The 17,476-nt window shown below is 31.3% G+C and overlaps 1 protein-coding gene and 1 long non-coding RNA gene across 2 annotated transcripts in view; one reads left to right on the plus strand and one right to left on the minus strand.

The window, feature by feature from the left end:
- The window catches only part of LOC107447365 (glutamate receptor ionotropic, kainate glr-3-like), a 42,407-nt gene that overhangs the window by 831 nt on the left and 24,100 nt on the right, over positions 1–17,476 (minus strand). Inside the window, exons 8-14 of the mRNA XM_016062252.3 lie at positions 16,661–16,864; positions 14,355–14,455; positions 14,181–14,271; positions 12,299–12,454; positions 10,177–10,339; positions 8,974–9,191; positions 1,853–2,127 (exon numbers count right to left, since the gene is read on the minus strand). Of these exons, the coding sequence (XP_015917738.1) occupies positions 1,853–2,127; positions 8,974–9,191; positions 10,177–10,339; positions 12,299–12,454; positions 14,181–14,271; positions 14,355–14,455; positions 16,661–16,864 (1,208 nt within the window). The remainder of the gene's footprint in view (positions 1–1,852; positions 2,128–8,973; positions 9,192–10,176; positions 10,340–12,298; positions 12,455–14,180; positions 14,272–14,354; positions 14,456–16,660; positions 16,865–17,476) is intronic.
- On the plus strand, positions 658–10,442 carry LOC139426339 (uncharacterized). The gene is made up of 3 exons (XR_011637584.1): positions 658–783; positions 6,832–7,060; positions 10,094–10,442. It is a non-coding gene; the product is annotated as an uncharacterized lncRNA (long non-coding RNA).

A 17,476-nucleotide genomic window follows, 5' to 3' on the forward strand; every position in this document is an offset into this window, starting at 1 on the left:
CGATTACTTTTTGTTTTATTTAAAATAGTACTTATTACCAAAATAATTTAGTATCATTGGCGTTAAAAATGGTATGATTATTTTTTACTTTTCTCCTAAAGGAATTATGTTGTAACATTTCTTCATTAATTTTGCTGTTTAGAATGTGATTTGCTTATTCTTAATTTTGATTCCTTTCTATCCAGAAACTTACGCACTCCTTCTCTTTCACTTATTCAATCACTATACTCATAATTTTCAAATTCTTAAGCTGAAAAAAAATCGGTCATCATAGTATTGGAAAATATTAAATGGCACTCACTAATTAAATAGTGCTCGTCAAATAGCAAATGGCGCAACATTAAGAATTATTATAACCATGGAGGTTTAAAATTAAATCGACATTACTCATTAGCTTCTAGTTCTGGATTCTATAGAAAGGATCTAAATATAACTTTAAAAATATGTCATGTAGATTATAGGGCTAAGATTACCAATGAAAAAATAATTTGCCAATAGATGGCGCTATACTACTTAACCAATATGCAAACGATGCATTTATGCAACCTTAAGATTATTATTGACTTTTAAGATATGCACACAGAACACGCAGGTGTGTGAATAAATAAAACATGTTATTCTTGTAATTTTAAGCGTAATCTTTCTTCTCATTGCGTTTTAGAGCCGCCTGATGGGAAGTTGCTGCTATTTTTTCTTTGTAACCTATGCCTCATGATCTAAATAACATATCCATGAAGTTTTATTGGGATTTGTTCAGCAGATCAAGAACTAAAGAGCTTCTGAGTACGTTTAATTTTAACAATCCTATGTAAAGGTATCCTTTGGTAAACTAGATGGATTAACAAACGGTCGATATAGTAACGAAAAATATTAAATGCCACTCTTCTGAGATTAAATGATGCCCCATATATCAATTTTTGACCAACAGACCGTTTGACCATTTTTAACGGCTCCTTAATGATTTTAAAACTGACATATTTTTTTAATAACCGTCGTTGAACAGTCGACCCAATTTTCGGGTTTACGACTACTAATTTTCACCTCCGTAGCATTGTAATTTTAAACCCAATCCAGAAGACAAGGGAACTCCTGGATCAAGTGTTGGGAGAAATTTGCCTTCGTAGAAGGCTTTTTGATGGAACTAACAGGTATTTGCGTTACATAGAGAGGGAGACTACGAGAACCTCCTACGGTTAGCCTGACGGCTAAGGAATCCAACCCATGATCCGTTTACCACTGAGGATACTTAAGGTCAGCACTGTGGTCGGTGCAAGCCGGATACGAATTCGTATCGACCAGCCATCCAGGGATCCGATCTCGGTTCACCTTATTGGAAGGCGAACGCTCTATCCCCTGAGCCATCGCTGCTAAAAACTGATATATTCGGTAAAATAAACAAAAAATGGTAATCTAAAAAAATGGTACAATAATGTGGCAGAAACTGATAATTATTTAGTAAAAAACATCGCTGATATAATCTTTCTGTGTTCGTGAAACCATTCTCTACCCTTTGTTAAACTATGGCGCTTCGATAGCACAGCTGTTTTGTTGTGTTATAAATTTATAAAAAATAACTACATTTAGATTTTCTTCAAAAGCAGTGGAGAGAAAAAAAGCAAGGAAATAAAAACCCATTATAGTTTGGCATCATTTTTCTTTTCTCTAACCATACCACTTTCAAAACTATATAGGAAAAAAATAAAATTGTTTTCCAACCCACCCTAATCCAATAACCATAAGAAAAAGTTAGCATCATAGAAGAGATAGACGCGCCTTCTTGTTTACAAACAATGAAAAGATATTTTTACATATAAAGAAGAAATCGATACTGAAGAAGTATTTTTATACTCACAAAGTATTGATTTCTTTCATGTATGGACTTCCTTTTCTTGCTGCTATGGCCAAATAAATTTCCAAAAAAGTGTTTGGCGCCAAAGAAAGATGACAACTTCCCGTTTCCTTGTAGTCATCTTTTATCAGATCTGATAATACATAGAAATCGTCAACATAGGCTGCTTTACCAGCTTTTACGGAAGAAATTATTGATGTGATATTTTTTACCAGAATTGCATTTCTTTGACGATCAAATCGATCTTTCAAAGTTCGCAAATACTGCATTGGATTTTCCTGTTTGAAAAAAGAATGTAGTGAATATTAAAACACTGAAAGAAATATTGGAAAGCATTTGAATGATGGCAACAATTAAAAAAAGTTTCTTCGACGTTTCTTTTTTTTTCCACTTTCAAGAGGTAAAAAACTATACGTTTTCGTAACTAAAATGCTGTCTTACAGCTGCTGAATTTTTTAAAAATATATAATTAGCGTAGTATGTTTCGAAAAAAACTTTACTCAGACTGTTGTATTTTGTTTTATTTAAAAATATAGTTTCCATAATGCTCAAATGAAAGAATGTGATTCAGTGATATCTAAGGAAATAACATCTGGCGAATTCTTTACAATAAATTCTTTGTTGTTGTTGTCATTAATAATGCCACTTGCCAATGACAGAAAGCCTAGTATGAAAATCCGAGTGATTTTCAGGCAGAGTGTGCGTCTCTTATTTTTCAGTGGAGCCATGTATGAATAAGACATTAATTCTTTGTAACAGATATAAGCAACCAGGCATAATACGGTGGCGAAATGATTATAAAGGTAACTTGCGCACTTTTTAAGATCTGATAATAAAAATCCCACGAAGCCTTTAATCTCATAAGAAAACAGGGTAAAACTTCACTCAGATAGATTTGAGAATATTAAAAGGGACTAATTGGATACAGCATGTATCTGATAGACTTCAGAAAATTCGTTAAAACGTCTGGCCTGCTCTAGGCTACACTGTAAAAAAATTAAGGATCAAATTACGGTATAAAGTACTGGCTCCGTGATTGCAGCATCCATAAAATCCAATCTACCGTAATATCCATTTTTACCGTAAAATTTTATGCCATAAAATCTTATACCGCAATTTTAACAGTAATAGATGCGATTAGCTGTGTGAGGCTATGCTATAAAAAGAAATCCGGGCCAAATTACGGTAAAAAGTATTGGCATCCTGAGTGCAGCCTCCATAAGATCCATTTTTACCGTAAACTTTTATACAGTTACTTTTACAGTAATTACGAAGACCGAGTGATTGTGATTTTACAGTAAATATCACTGTATATAAAAATTATGGTATAGCAGATTTTTTTGCTCTGCAATAATTTACTGTGGAAATGAATTTTACGATAAAAAGTAGTGGCCCCCTGAGTACGGCTATTTTTGTCGTAATTTGATCTGAAATTTTTTACATTATATAGTGCCACGAATAATAATAGAAAATTTTTTTAAATGATTTGAATAGGTTTAGATTACGAAAACATTTAATAACTGAGGAAACAAATTGCTCTTAAGTCTTTTAAAGAGCTTCCAGAGCTCAACTTCAACTTTCAGAGCCTCAGCTTCATGTCGATGAGTACTGACTTGTCTGAGAATTAAAGGTGGTGGCCGTCATCACGCTGTTTGTTACAACCATATAAAACTGTAAACTCCATGATTCTTTAATGAGCTGTATCGGGAATTTTTGCTTTACTTTAAAAGTGAATCACTACGTTGCGAGAAGCTCGTGACATACGCAAAATATAATCTCTCAATAAAATTGCTTTCTGAAAATGATTATAATGGATTTTCTGATATTCAAAATGTGTAGAATTTTTGCGATGTCGGTATTATGGCTTTAATAAAAAGGTTAACATAAATTTTAAAAAAAATCTCTTGCATCTAAATTTCATGTAAAAAATAATTTTTATAATTATTAATTATTTTAATTTAATAATGATGGTTAAAATTTTTATCACTCGTATTTTTTTATTCTTTTAAGACTCCGTATTTTAAATCTCTAGAGCTATTCGACTGCGTTCATGCAAATTTTAACATTTAAATTAAAATGTTCAAAGTCATGCAAAAAAAAATTTATACATAATAATGGTTAATTATGATCATAGAATTATAGATTATATACATAACAGTTATAGATTTTTCGGAAAGAATTTTCGAAAAGCTACTTTAAAATCACGTAAGTTTGATTCAGGCAGAATTTGCTCTAGAGATAGTATTGCAAAAAACTCAAGTACGTAATAAATATATAACATATAAAGTTAGGTAATATTAAGTGACTCACGTTTTCGACCATTCCCCGAAATTATTCGGTCATCATTTTCGATTTTGCGGCTCCTCCCCTTTTTGAAAGTCAGAAATTCGAAAAATTCGCGAGAAAGGTACGTTTATTCAAAAAGAATCTCTTTCTGGATCTGATTCCATAACTTAAATTGTCTCTTTTAATTAATTAACCTATATTTGCAGTAAACCCATTAAACATTACCACAAGTTATTTTGAGTGTTATTTTATTTCGTCATGGTTACGCTTCGTCCAATTCTCTTTGATGCTTCAGGCATTTGTATTTCGAAGGTATTTATTCTATTTGGTTTGGATTTGTAGCATCTTCATCAATGAAAAACAAACTTCTTTCACGGTTGGCTTCGCTTCACTTATGTGTGTGAATGATAAGCCTGAACTTGTTTTCTAACTCCTCCTCATCTCTTTTGGTTGGAAAAGAAACGCCCCTTCAACATCATAACGTTTCAACGATTTTTATTGGTTACTGCGACTCCATCAAGATTTTACATCAAAATATTTTTTATCAGTAGTTGATATCTAATTGGCATAGTCAGTACCAAACTTGCAATTATTATTGATCGATGTATCATTCACAATTATTGGTGCTTAATTATAGTACATATCTTGTTTTCACAATTAATTTTTACCGTAAATCGATTACCCTACATTTAGAAAGGATTACAATCTCTACATAATTCGTTTGGTGACTGATAGCTCTTCCTTCCAACATTGTTTGGACAAATTTTCATTTCTACACCGAAAAATTAAATACTATTAACCTACTTCACTTAATCAACGTCGAATATCCGACCCAATTTTGAGTTTACAGCAATCAATGCTCAATTCCGCAGCCTCGTAATTTTGAACCCATTCCAGATGACAAGGAAACTCATAGATCAAGTATTGGGAGAGATTGCTTTCGTGAAGGACTACTGTGTTATATGGAGAAGAAAACCACGAAAACCTATCACGGTTATCCTGACCGGCACGAGGACTCTAACCCATGATCTACACAAGGGAAACTAGGGAAGTGTGACTCACCAATTTTGAAATAAACTAGTGGGATGTATGCCTTATGACGAATAATTTTAGGGGGCAACATTCGTTTCGGCCCATAGAAGGTCTTGTGAGAGATAAAAAATAATTAAATATATAGAAAAATCGGTATTTTATTACTTCAATGCAGACTGTTAGTTATTGTAATTGTCTCATACTCCAATTAATTTGTAATTGATTGGTTAATTAATTAACAAAATAATAAATTAATTAGCAAATTAACTGATTATTAATTAATTATTAATTAATTATTAAATAATTATTAATTAATTAATTGCTTTGCAATTACATACTCCAATTAATTTGGAAAATTTCTTAAAAAAAATAATTTTAAAAAATTTATGTCAAATTTTTTTTTTAAATTAACCTAACAGGTTTTTCTGAAAAATTGCAGACATATAAAATTTTCGAAATCAATTTTGACAATAAATATGCATTATATAGCACGTGAAAGTACCACAAAATTAATTGGAGTATGAGACAATTACAATAACTAACAGTCTGCATTGAAGTCTGCATACCGATTTTTCTATATATTGAATTATTTTTTATCTCTCACAGGACCTTCTATGGGCCGAAACGAATGTTGCCCCCTAAAATTATTCCTCATAAGGCATACATCCCACTAGTTTATTTCAAAATTGGTGAGTCACACTTCCCTAGTTTCCCTTGTGAGTGCATTTTGTGTCAGCAATGTGGTCGGTGCAATTCATTTCACCTCATAAGAAGGCGAGTTTTTTATCCCCCGAGCCTCCGAGGCTGAAACTGCAAAAATATAATAATTGACAAATAAAAAGTGATGTACTGTCTGACAATCACAGAATGAGGCCCAAGTAAGTTTGAGCGAAGACGATAGCTCATCTTGTGGTTGCTAGACAGTATTTAGTTTAGTTTTGATATTAAATTTCTGATGTCTACCAGTACAAAGGCAAAAAATATTTTTAAAAAATATTCAAGGAAGATTTAAAACTAATATTTATTAATCTTAGAGGTTAGCACATCGTAAAACACCTCAAGAACTTAGCTCGTGAGAAATGATTTGACTTATGCAACTGCATATTTAATTAAACCAAAAAATCAATTTAAAAATTTCGAAGATATGCACCTAAATTTTTCAAAAAGGTAAGAGTAGTGAAATCCTTTAATAATGAAACAAACATCGTTATTTTTGTCAAACATGCGAGCAAACACTGCTGTGCGTTCAATTCTAATCAAAAGTTTCGTTGAGAATCATCTTTTTTTATATAATATAAATAATATAGATATACATACCTTTCTCAAGATGTGATTAATGCTTTTAAAATAAACATTATAATATTCAAACATGGTTCTTGTTCAGTTTATTCTGTTATACGAGTAATTGGCAAACCTTGAGGATAAACATATTATGCATACAGAGTCAGCCTTTTGACATTATAGAAATATGGCTATTTCCTTGTTGAAGACATGTTGTCTATCAGCATAAAACGTTCATTTATTATTCAATGAAAGCTTAATGGTTCGTAATTTGTTTTTTCTTTTGTATCGTTTTTTTAACTTGCCAAAATATAATGTGATATTTTAATCTTCTGCTATACTTATGATATACATTTATCTTCTGACCTTATTTTCTGATGTAGTGAAAGAGAGAGCATCGGTAAACAATTGATAAATTTCCAAGTACAGGTCGTCATATTGGTTTGAAAAGTTTCTTTTGCATCTAGACATCGGGGAAACTCGTTCTGTTAGAAATGTTAAATGGGGTGGGTCAGTTCCCTGACTTTGAAATTTCTAGAGCTCGATCCAAGATGTTCTGACGATACAGTTCAAAAACAGAAGGAAAAAAAAAACAGTTTTATGTCAAAGAATGTAAGTACTCCATCCTTCCTTTTTTGTTATATGCAAACGATTTTGTGTTGAATTAAAATGTTTTAAATATGAATCTCTTATTTTAATAAAAAACACTTTCCAATTCTGCATCGACAGCATTTTTATTGCAACTTTTTTCATCAAAATAAAAATTCTTATAATATCTACATTTATAAATCGTGTCTTTGATTGGTACATTTTAAGCAGAGCGATTAAACCAGATATAATAAAAATATTCTCTAAGTCTGTTGAAATCTTGAATTGTATTTTTTTTTCATTTTATAAGATTTGAACTTTTCTTTACAGAAGTTCATTTCTCTGATAGAATAATTTGAATATTGATAAGGATTTATCATTAAATAAAGAATAATGACGTCAAGTTAAAATTATGAACTAGATCGTACGAAAAGTCGACAGTGAAACGATTATTTACTTTTCAAAAGTTGAAGGAATTTAGAGAGAACTGTTAAAACTAGGTGTGGTGGAACTCAGGGCTAAAGAGAATAGAAGGGCTGGTTCACTCCTTTGAAGTAGCTCTCGCCGCACCAAACCTCCGATTTTCTCTAGTGACGTCACTTTGGCGCAAAGCTCGCACTTTTACTTCAAGAACGGAGCGTTTGGCCTTACTAGCTCTAACTAATATTGGATCATTTCTTTTTGCGAGATATTCTAAGACATTTGTTATTTTCTATAATGACTTTCCTCAGTTTTTGCAGTGAATTTACAAGAATTTAAAACTATTATCGAAATGCCAGTTTGCGCGATTGCAACTTGCAAAAATTCTGATATAAAAACAAAAGGAAAAAGTATAATTTTTCGCGTGTTCCCTAAAGTAAATGAACAACTATGTAAAGAATGGATTCCGAAATGACACAGTTAATATAAAACAGCAATACGTTTATTCTGTCGTAAAGAACTTTTATAAAAATTCATTATCTAAATAGAAACCGCCTCGTTACTTCATAAAGAAAGGCAGGTGAAAAGAATTAAAAAATAGATAAAGTCAAAGAAAATTAAAATGTAAGTAAAAAGTATAAATAAAATATATAGTATATAGTTGAAATTCTCCTAATTTCATAACATATTTTTTAATGTAGTTATTCTAAATATTTATGATTTTTTTTTAAAAATTATATTCTCTTAAATTTAAATATCTATAAATTATATCATCGTAAATTTAAATATCGATAAACAATTGTAAAATTTCTAATGTCATTATGAACCTAATTTTTTATTTTGTTTCAGTAATTAGCGTTTAAAGGTTGATGTTTCCTAATTATTAAGTATGAACAAATTGCTATTAACGGCATATTTTAAAATCAGGGATTCTAAATTTAACTCAACTTATTGTTATAAAAGAATATGTAGATAAAAATAGTGTCGATAGATGCTTTCATTTTTCTTAATAATTAAAGTTAAAACTGAACTTTTTAAAATAAAGTATTTATAGTGTCATTTTCGCCAACTAGTAAAACATTTTTGTAAGTTTTAAATGGTATTTTTTTTAACATAATGGCCAAGAAAGTTTTTTTAAACTATGTTTATGAACGGAAATAATGTGTTAATTACGTAAAGTTTGAAAGCTTATAACCAGAAAAAGTCAAACTTATTTTTACAAAGAGAAAGATGAAAAGTTATCATAATATCTTTGCTTGCGATCTCCGAGATCTGTGGACACAGTGACGTCATGAGGAGGGAAATCGTAGGTTCAGCTCTAAGAGCTGAGTGAACTAGCCCTTCTATTCTCTTTAGCCCTGGGTGGAACTGACCCATTCCATGTCTGCTATTGCCAATTTGTTTCTACAACGAGGAGAGCTACAAGCTACAACAGATCTACTTTCCTAGAAATTTTATATTATAAAAGCACTATTTTAAAAAATGTTCGAAAAAAAGTACTTGCGCATCATTCTTACCTCAATATCCTGGTGTACACTAGTTCCTTCCTGTACAATGACTAGAACAGATTCTTTGTATGCCAAGTCATGCAATGAAGCTATCACCCAATCTGCTTCAGGAAATGTTAGAAATGCGATGAGGTTACCGCTGTAAGTAGCCATGACTATCATCACAAACAGCCACCAGAAACTGACTACGATTCGAGCACTTATTGTTTCTGGTAAATGAATGCCACCTAAATATATACAAATTTCATTCGAGCAGAATTAATAATCTGAGTAACGTAACAGTTTCACATCAAGTACTATTTGAAATTTTGGAGCGCTTTCAACCAGAATATCGTTCAAATTTTCAGCAATCATAATAGGAGGCTAAGTTCAACCACATTAAAATATTTCTTACACACGATCCTATGGTGCAACTTGAACAGAAACGTGAACATCTCATTAGTTGCACCAAATATGCACCAGTCTGACAGCGAATACCATAATTTTGAGAAGATAACTTACATTTGGAATTTATATTTTTACATGGCGTTTAGTCGAAAACTAAAATATTTCTTTTTCGTGGTTGTAAAGAAACAGTTACACGTAAAACAATCAGCGGTGCCTGCGGGCACAGGATTTTGGATTCCTGTTATAGAACATAGCAGATTTCATTATTTTTTTTATCTTCTAAAAGTATCATACTTGCGTTTCAAATACTTAACCCTCTGACTCAAAGGTTACATATTTTTCAGATTTTTTTTATTATTGTGTATTAATTTAGGTCAAAACATGTGAAAAATATTATTTTTTGCATTTTAATGATTTATGGTTATGAAATACAGCATGAAACAACAGTGTCCTTATCTGTGTTAAGGGTTAAATCATCCAAACGTGGCTCACTTCCAATAATATTTCGAATCTGCACTTATTTGCAGTTGTTTAGATATGTGAGAAACAGTTATTCATCATTGAAATAGCTTTAATTTATAAAATCATAGTTAAATGTTTGAATATAAATGAAAACAGTTATGAAACTATACCTTTTCGATTTCATATTTTTACACAAATATAATTCCGATAATCTAACAGATTTTTTAGTAACTATTAGACTTTTTTTCATAACTAAAAAATTCTTAATATATTTTTGCAGTGTCAGAAAAAATATATAAAAGGATCACCGGTGTCCCACCTGCGTCGAAGAGTTAAAAGAGAAAGAAAGAAAGAAATTATTACCTTGTTGCAATATGGCACCGTACATGTACCAAAAGCAATTCCCGTAATAGAAAAGTCCTCCTTTTCCATTTCTTTCAATTTCAGTGAACTGGGAACTTTTTTTATGAACTAGCCATAGCACCAATGACATGACTGGAACCATCAAAAATATTGAACACCACACCTTAAAAGAAAAAGAAATATTGCAACTATTTATTGACATATAATAAATACAATTGTAGTAATACACTGTTTAACTTAAATAAACTAACTTATTTGACCTTCAAGAGAGCATTCTTGTCTTTAGCATCTATAATGAAAATAAAAATAACACTGGAATACACAGAAATACTCCATTACTGCAGTTGTTGTTGTTGTTGCTAATCTCGGAATCGTCTAGATGAATCCGAACACCTCCAAAAAGTCCAAAAAAGGACTGGAAGTCTGTCGAGCACCAATTTTTTTTTTGTCGTATGCCTGTTTAGGCAGAGGGGGTGCGATTGTTCTTGTTTTTCAGTGGCGCCATCTATGGTCGAGAATTCGACTTCTGCCACACCATTCACACAACCAGAATCCCGTTTATAGGGCGGGTCGCATTCACACACACAAAGGAGAAAGGACATAGAACACACAGAGCGAGAAAGAAACATCCATACCTTGCCCGGGATTCGAACCCAGGACCTTTCTGATGCAGGGACAGTTTCCTGCCCCCTACACAGGCCGGTCGGCGTCGAGCACCTATGACATTCAGGATAAGTTTCTTGGCCCCGGTTGAAAGTAAGGGATCTAGTGTGGCCACTCAAGAAGCGTGAAAATTCAGTTTGATGGGCTCTCGGTCTAAGACTGAAAGATTCTCTCTGTTTTTTCGCAAAATACCAAGAGTGGTTGGGAGGAGTTCTTATGGTCTTGTTTAATTTCATTTCTGCCAGGGAAGAAATTTCACCAAAGGTAAGCTTCCCACAATGATCAGTGTCTTCTTCGGCAGCACTGCAGTTGTAGATTACCCAAAACGCAAGATATTAATTCTGTTCAACAAATTGTTTAAGATATTGCTCATTACTGCGGAACTGCGGAGTACGAAATGATATCTTAATAACAATTATCTTTCACACAAGGATTTGCTAATGTTGAGGATGCATAATAAAATTATTCGTGTTTCTGACAATTACTTCAGATGAAAACCGATTACATGTGGTAAAGATATAAAAACGGATAGTAAGGTAAAATTTAAGGCATATTACATCAATCCATATTAAACTTAATTATAATACAATGAAAAATATTTTTATCTTGAAAATTATTATTATGAAATATTTTCAATAGAAAAAAAATCTGCAGTTTTTTAAAAATTTTTGACAAAAATTTTTGATTTTGAAAATAAAAAACAGAAGAACAAATTATAAAAATAAGTAAAATCACTTTATTCTTTGTAAAAAAAAAAAAAGAGTCTATTTATTTATTTATATATAGATTTCATTAAAAGTTCATATTTCTTTTCTACCTGTTTTTCTCGTATGCATTCATTATCAGCCATGGAAACGAGACTTTTCGGGTCCCTTTATAATAATAAAATAAAGAGTTTGTGTATCTGTCTTTCTGTCTAGCGTCCTAAAGTTTAGATAGTGAGTGATAGAGGTAAGTTTAGCTCAATATTATTCAAAAATTTAAATTAGATCAATTAAAAAATATTTTAAAAACAAATTGTTTTTATTAGCTGAGAAATTACTATTTATAAAAATTAAACTGCAAACGGTTCGATTTTTTTAAAAAATATTTTTAAGGTAACATCATTATTTGCAATCTTATGGATCTCAGGAGTTTATTACTCGTTCTGAAATATTTAATTACTTTTTATTCGTTGTATCAGATAAACTCAATGATTAGCATGAAAGTGACAGCAAAGTTGGACTACATTACCAAATTAGCATTCCTACAGCAATAGGAATATTAATTTTGCTTCTACTATACTTTTAAAACTTGTTTCGAGAAAACTAAATTATTATGGTAATTAAAATTTAAGAAAATATGTACTGAAAAGCAAAACTAATGATGAAATAGTATCAATTCGTTTGGAAGAAAAAGATATAAAATCGACAGATTATTGTTGGCCAAATTTTTTAATGCATAAATATTTAGTCCTAACCATAGGTGAAAATGGTCTCAGAAATATTAGTGTCCTTGGGGGTACCCGGGGTTTCTGGACGAGAATTGCTGAACTGGTAGTCATGACCGGATCGGAAAAATCCAAAAACTGACTCCGACCTCTTGTTACTCCGAGAAAAGGTACAAGATCAACAGTCTGGAAAGAAATAACTTTTTTAAGTCATGTAAAGCAAAATAAACGAAGACAAAATAATGATAACTTCAATAACTGTTTTATTAATAAACACAACTCTTTAATGCTATTTATTATCGTATAGTACTATAGCATAGTACTGTACTATCGTATAGTACATACTTTAGCGTAGTTCTGTACTATCGTATAGTACTATAGCATAGTACTGTACTATCGTATAATACTATAGTATAGTAACGTATAGTACTATTATAGTACTATTACCGTACTATTGAATAACATAAATTATAAGAATAAATATTTAACTCATTGACAATTTAATCAACTTCGAACTAAAAATGTCCCTCAGTGGACTGATCGTTAAGACACGATTCCCAACAGATCACCGAAGTCAAGCATCACTGGCTGCGGTCAGTGCGTGGGTGGGTGACCACTTGGATTAGTCTGCGTAGGGACCGAGGGTGTGCGGTATTGGTCCTCGTTAAACTGTTCTACCGTAAAGTGCTCGACTTCACGTGCAGGTTGTCGGGCTACCGAAGCGGGGGTGTCATCCCCTCTGCAGAGGATCAAAATTGTGATGGCATATCTTCGGATCATCATCAGGGATATTTCCCAGACCGTCGCCAATAGCCCATTGTGCAGCTCTAGGGCGACGTAAATGAGCTACAACGACAACAATATCGAACTATAAAAACTATTTTTTATTTAGTAGAAGGTACCACACCCGGATGTCTCCGCTCCTCATTCCTGTGACTACTTCACATTAGTCATTATTTTTTGTTTCTTAAAAGTCGATATTTTTAAACAACAAAAAAATAATAATAAATAAATAAAAATTATTTCTTTGATAAAATATAATTAATTGCAATTTTCTTTAAGAACATTTTGTTAATATATTAAACTTTTTGATAATATATTACCATGACTAGACCTTTGGCAAATGTCCGAAATATATACTAGGTCTAGTTAAATGCCACTGCCCGGTATACATTTGCTCAGTATATTCTACACTGATGCCTTTTTAAGGTTCACTGCCACTGCCCGGTATACATTTGCCCGGTATACCCTACACTGATGCTTTTTTAAGGTCAAGTGCCATTGCCCGATATATTTTTGCCCGATACTCCAAACACTGATGTTTCTTTTAATCCAGTATGTAAGTATTAAAATATCGAATAAATGTAATCTATCGTCAGTAAGTAATAAAATATCGAATAAATGTAATTATATCCAAGAATAAATTAATATCAAATCGGATGTAATAAATATTTCAGACATTCACCAAAGCGACTAAGTGATTGTTGACATTCACCGGTTAAAATCGACGTTCTCCAGATTTCGGTCATTCACAGTAACATGCATTTCTCAAAAATAAAAATGTTATTCTGAAAAAATACTGAGAGTGATTTGGAAATCGGAGATGTATTTTAGACTTTGCTGGTTTCTCATTCGGCATTCTATAGAATGCCTAGGAAATGTGTGAAATATAAATCTTTTCATACATTGCCGGCTAGTTTTAGACATTATATACAATGCCTAGGCATTCTATTATAGAATGCCGGAATCCAAACTTTGCCGGTAACATATATATCATATAACAGTTCAATCTGGCATGGATTCTTATCTATCTTAAATTAAGTTTTTCTTATATTTCCTCAAAAATTTCAATAAAAAAATATTATAATAAATTTCAATCTACTGAAATACATTATAATTTATAGTTTCTTACTCTGTTGAGCAACATCCCAACAGCCCCACTCCACGTACCATCTGGCATTAATACACCCCATTCGTTGTCTTCTGGTGATATAACTTCATACCTAAAAGCGAAATCTTGAAACAGTATTGCTTTTGAATTTCAAAGGAAAGGAAATTTTGCAAGAAAGAACTACTTTGCACTTACTTGAACTTCAATTGCTGCATTAAATATTGAAACAATCTCTCCACAACACCATCTTCAAAATCATCTTCAAAAGAGTTGGTAGAGATGGTATAGGGTGGACTCTGTATTAAAAAAGAGAGACCATAGTCAGTTTTAGAATGAGTTTTTTAAATTAACTCTTTTAGTTGACAAATACATGTGATTTTTTTTTAAAAATATGAAGTAATATTAATCAATTTAACAACACCAACTAAGCAGTGACATTTTTGAAGAAAAAAAATTATATTTCTGTGGGAAAGATTGTAACTTGGCCATGTTTTTAACTATAGACACTTCCTTGTCGTTCTGGTGAATTAACAACCTTCGCAGAGCCTAGTCCTCCTTTAGGATTTTGGACCATTCTTTTCTCTTGGTCACCTTTTCCTTGTAGTTGGTAGTTTTAAGTAATTTCAAATCCTCTTCTATTTGCTCCCTTCGTCTTGATTCAAGTCATCCACTAGATCAGACCCTTCTGGCTTTCCGCAAGTGTTTTAAATAAGAGTGAATAGTTAGCTATATGCACACTTACTTAACCTTTTTAACTTTACAAGTCTTCAAATTTAGCAGATATCAGTAGATGATAGCACCAAACTATAACTTTTGAGTGTTTTTGAAGTTTTAAATGTTTTGGCAATAAATGCCCGCGAATAACCTTCTGACAGCTTAAAACGTCGAGAGAGACGAACGCTATGGTATGAATTATTTAAATGAGTATTCGGAACTGTTGGAATTTTCCAACTGGAACTTGCGGATAAGATATAAAGCCATGACAAAATCTTTTATTTCCTACTGTCAACTTCTAAACTAAGTTTACACAAGTTCAGTAAAATGTCACATAGAATCTATACTCATTCAACTCTTTAATTATGTATACTATACAAACATTGGTGTATTGCTTTAATCTATTTTCTAAAACGGAATCAAACACTTCCCATTATTCAACTCATGATTACTTGGTTGAATCAGCTACTGTTAAATAGAATCGTTTGGAGATAAAGGAATGTAAAACTAATCCTTACACATCACTTACGATATGCTACATCGATTTTTGGAAAACTTTATCTAAGATCTCTATAAATTGCACCTATAAAAACTTATAAGAAGAAGAAATAGGAGTTCTGAGATGTCACTTGGGGATACATTGAAGGTATTTTAGTATATGCATTTATTGTAGTTTTCACTTTCAATGAAAGATAAACATAAGCTTCTTTTTTTCGTCCATGAAAAAACTTTAACTTTGGAACCTTATTGAGGAGTAATAATTCTCAGAATAATTTTTGAATTAAGTTTTTTAAAAATTGTTTCAAAACCCTCGAATGGACCCTGGTCACATAAGAACGCAAAAGCAAATTTTTAAAAACTCTAAAAGCAAGCATATGTGTAATATTAAATTACCTTTTAAAAAATGTATATTTCGGAATGGTTTTACAATAATTTTTTTCTGAAAACATTACCATTTAAATTTTTAAGTCTACCATTTAAATTATATAATAACTATAGATAGATCTCGTTGATTTTAGGTGGCGAATATTTTACTCGTTTCAAAACATCAAAAAAAGTGGAGTTACTGTCAAGCAACAAATAATTTGAGAAATTTAAAAATGAGTGACTATCTGACATGATGGAAAAACTTCATTACTTCATCAAACTTCATATATAACTTCATATGCCGTAATAAAACTTCATATATGAAGGTCTATTTTTTTTGTCGTATGCCTGTTTAGGCAGTGGGGGTGCGATTGTTCCTGTTTTTCAGTGGCGCCATATGAAGGTCTATTGCGCCAGTGTATACCAGTGTTTGTAGTATATGAAGGTCTAGTTTGACTCTCAAAGAAGGCATAAAAATTTGAAAGTTTGAAAAAACTATAAAAGAATCGGCTCATTTTAGATTCTAAATCATTTTTTTTACAAATTTTTTCTTTAAATATTCAACTTTTTTTTTAATTTTAAACATGATTTCAAATGGAATTCTTTCATAAAGTTTGTCTCCAAAAAATAGTTGAGTAATAACTACATTTCAAAAGTAATTACTGCTTAACATTTACAATAAAGTATTTGTAGTTGTAGTTAACAACTTTTGCAATAAGTTAATTGCAGTTAACTACATTTGTAATAAAGTAATTGTAGCTATCTACATTTCTAATAAAGTAGCTACATTTGTATTCAAGTAATTGAAGTAAACCACATTTGTAACAAAATAGTTGTAGTTGTTGTTAGCAACAAAAAAATGTTGTTAATAGTTAAGTTAACATTTTTAAAAAATAAAAATATTTGCGAATATAACTCACAAAAGGCATTCCTATCTTTAGAGTTCTGTTTTCAAAAAGCAGTCTTCGTTCGATATTTTTGGAAACATACTTAAACCTAGGCACTTTCTTTGAATCCCACGAAGCTATTTTCCTAAATATTTCTGTATTTGTTTTGACGGGAAAGTTTTTAAGTAAATCGTAAGAATGGCTTGTTGGAAGCACTCTAGCGTCTAGCATGTATTTCTAGTAAATAAACAAGAGAAATATATTAAAACAATGTTAAGATATTAATTTAAATAAAACACACTTTCTTTTATACATTTAAAAAGCAAATTAAAGTCATTATTTTCTGTAACACAAAATCTATCTGGAAAGGAAATAATGTTAAAAAAATCTTCTCTTAAAATATTGCTGAACCTGGAACTAATACAAGCATAGATCAAGTTACCTGATAAATTGTAAAACTGAACCACTTATCTATGTAAACATTTGTTTACACCTGCATATTAGATTTTCTCAGGCTAAACCAATTAATTAAAGAATTTAATTAATCTTTAAAATATTTTATCGATATTTAGGTTGAATGCTCGGAAATATTTTTAGTATTGTATATTGAGAAGGAAAAAAATAGATCACCCTGAAGGACTTTAGATCTTAAGATCGGGTTTTTAAGCACTAAGAGTCAAACTTAATGGTTCGAGAACTTAAACTCAGATATGCGAATTAATTAGCGGAGAAGATATTTTTAGTTACGAAATGAGATACAGAAATGTATTTTCTCTGATATGAATAAACATACCGTTTTATGACGGATTCGGCGATTACGCTCAAATTTTGTATTTTGCCATTTAAAAA

Source organism: Parasteatoda tepidariorum, chromosome 8, assembly GCF_043381705.1.
Source record: "Parasteatoda tepidariorum isolate YZ-2023 chromosome 8, CAS_Ptep_4.0, whole genome shotgun sequence".
Taxonomy (NCBI): domain Eukaryota; kingdom Metazoa; phylum Arthropoda; class Arachnida; order Araneae; family Theridiidae; genus Parasteatoda; species Parasteatoda tepidariorum.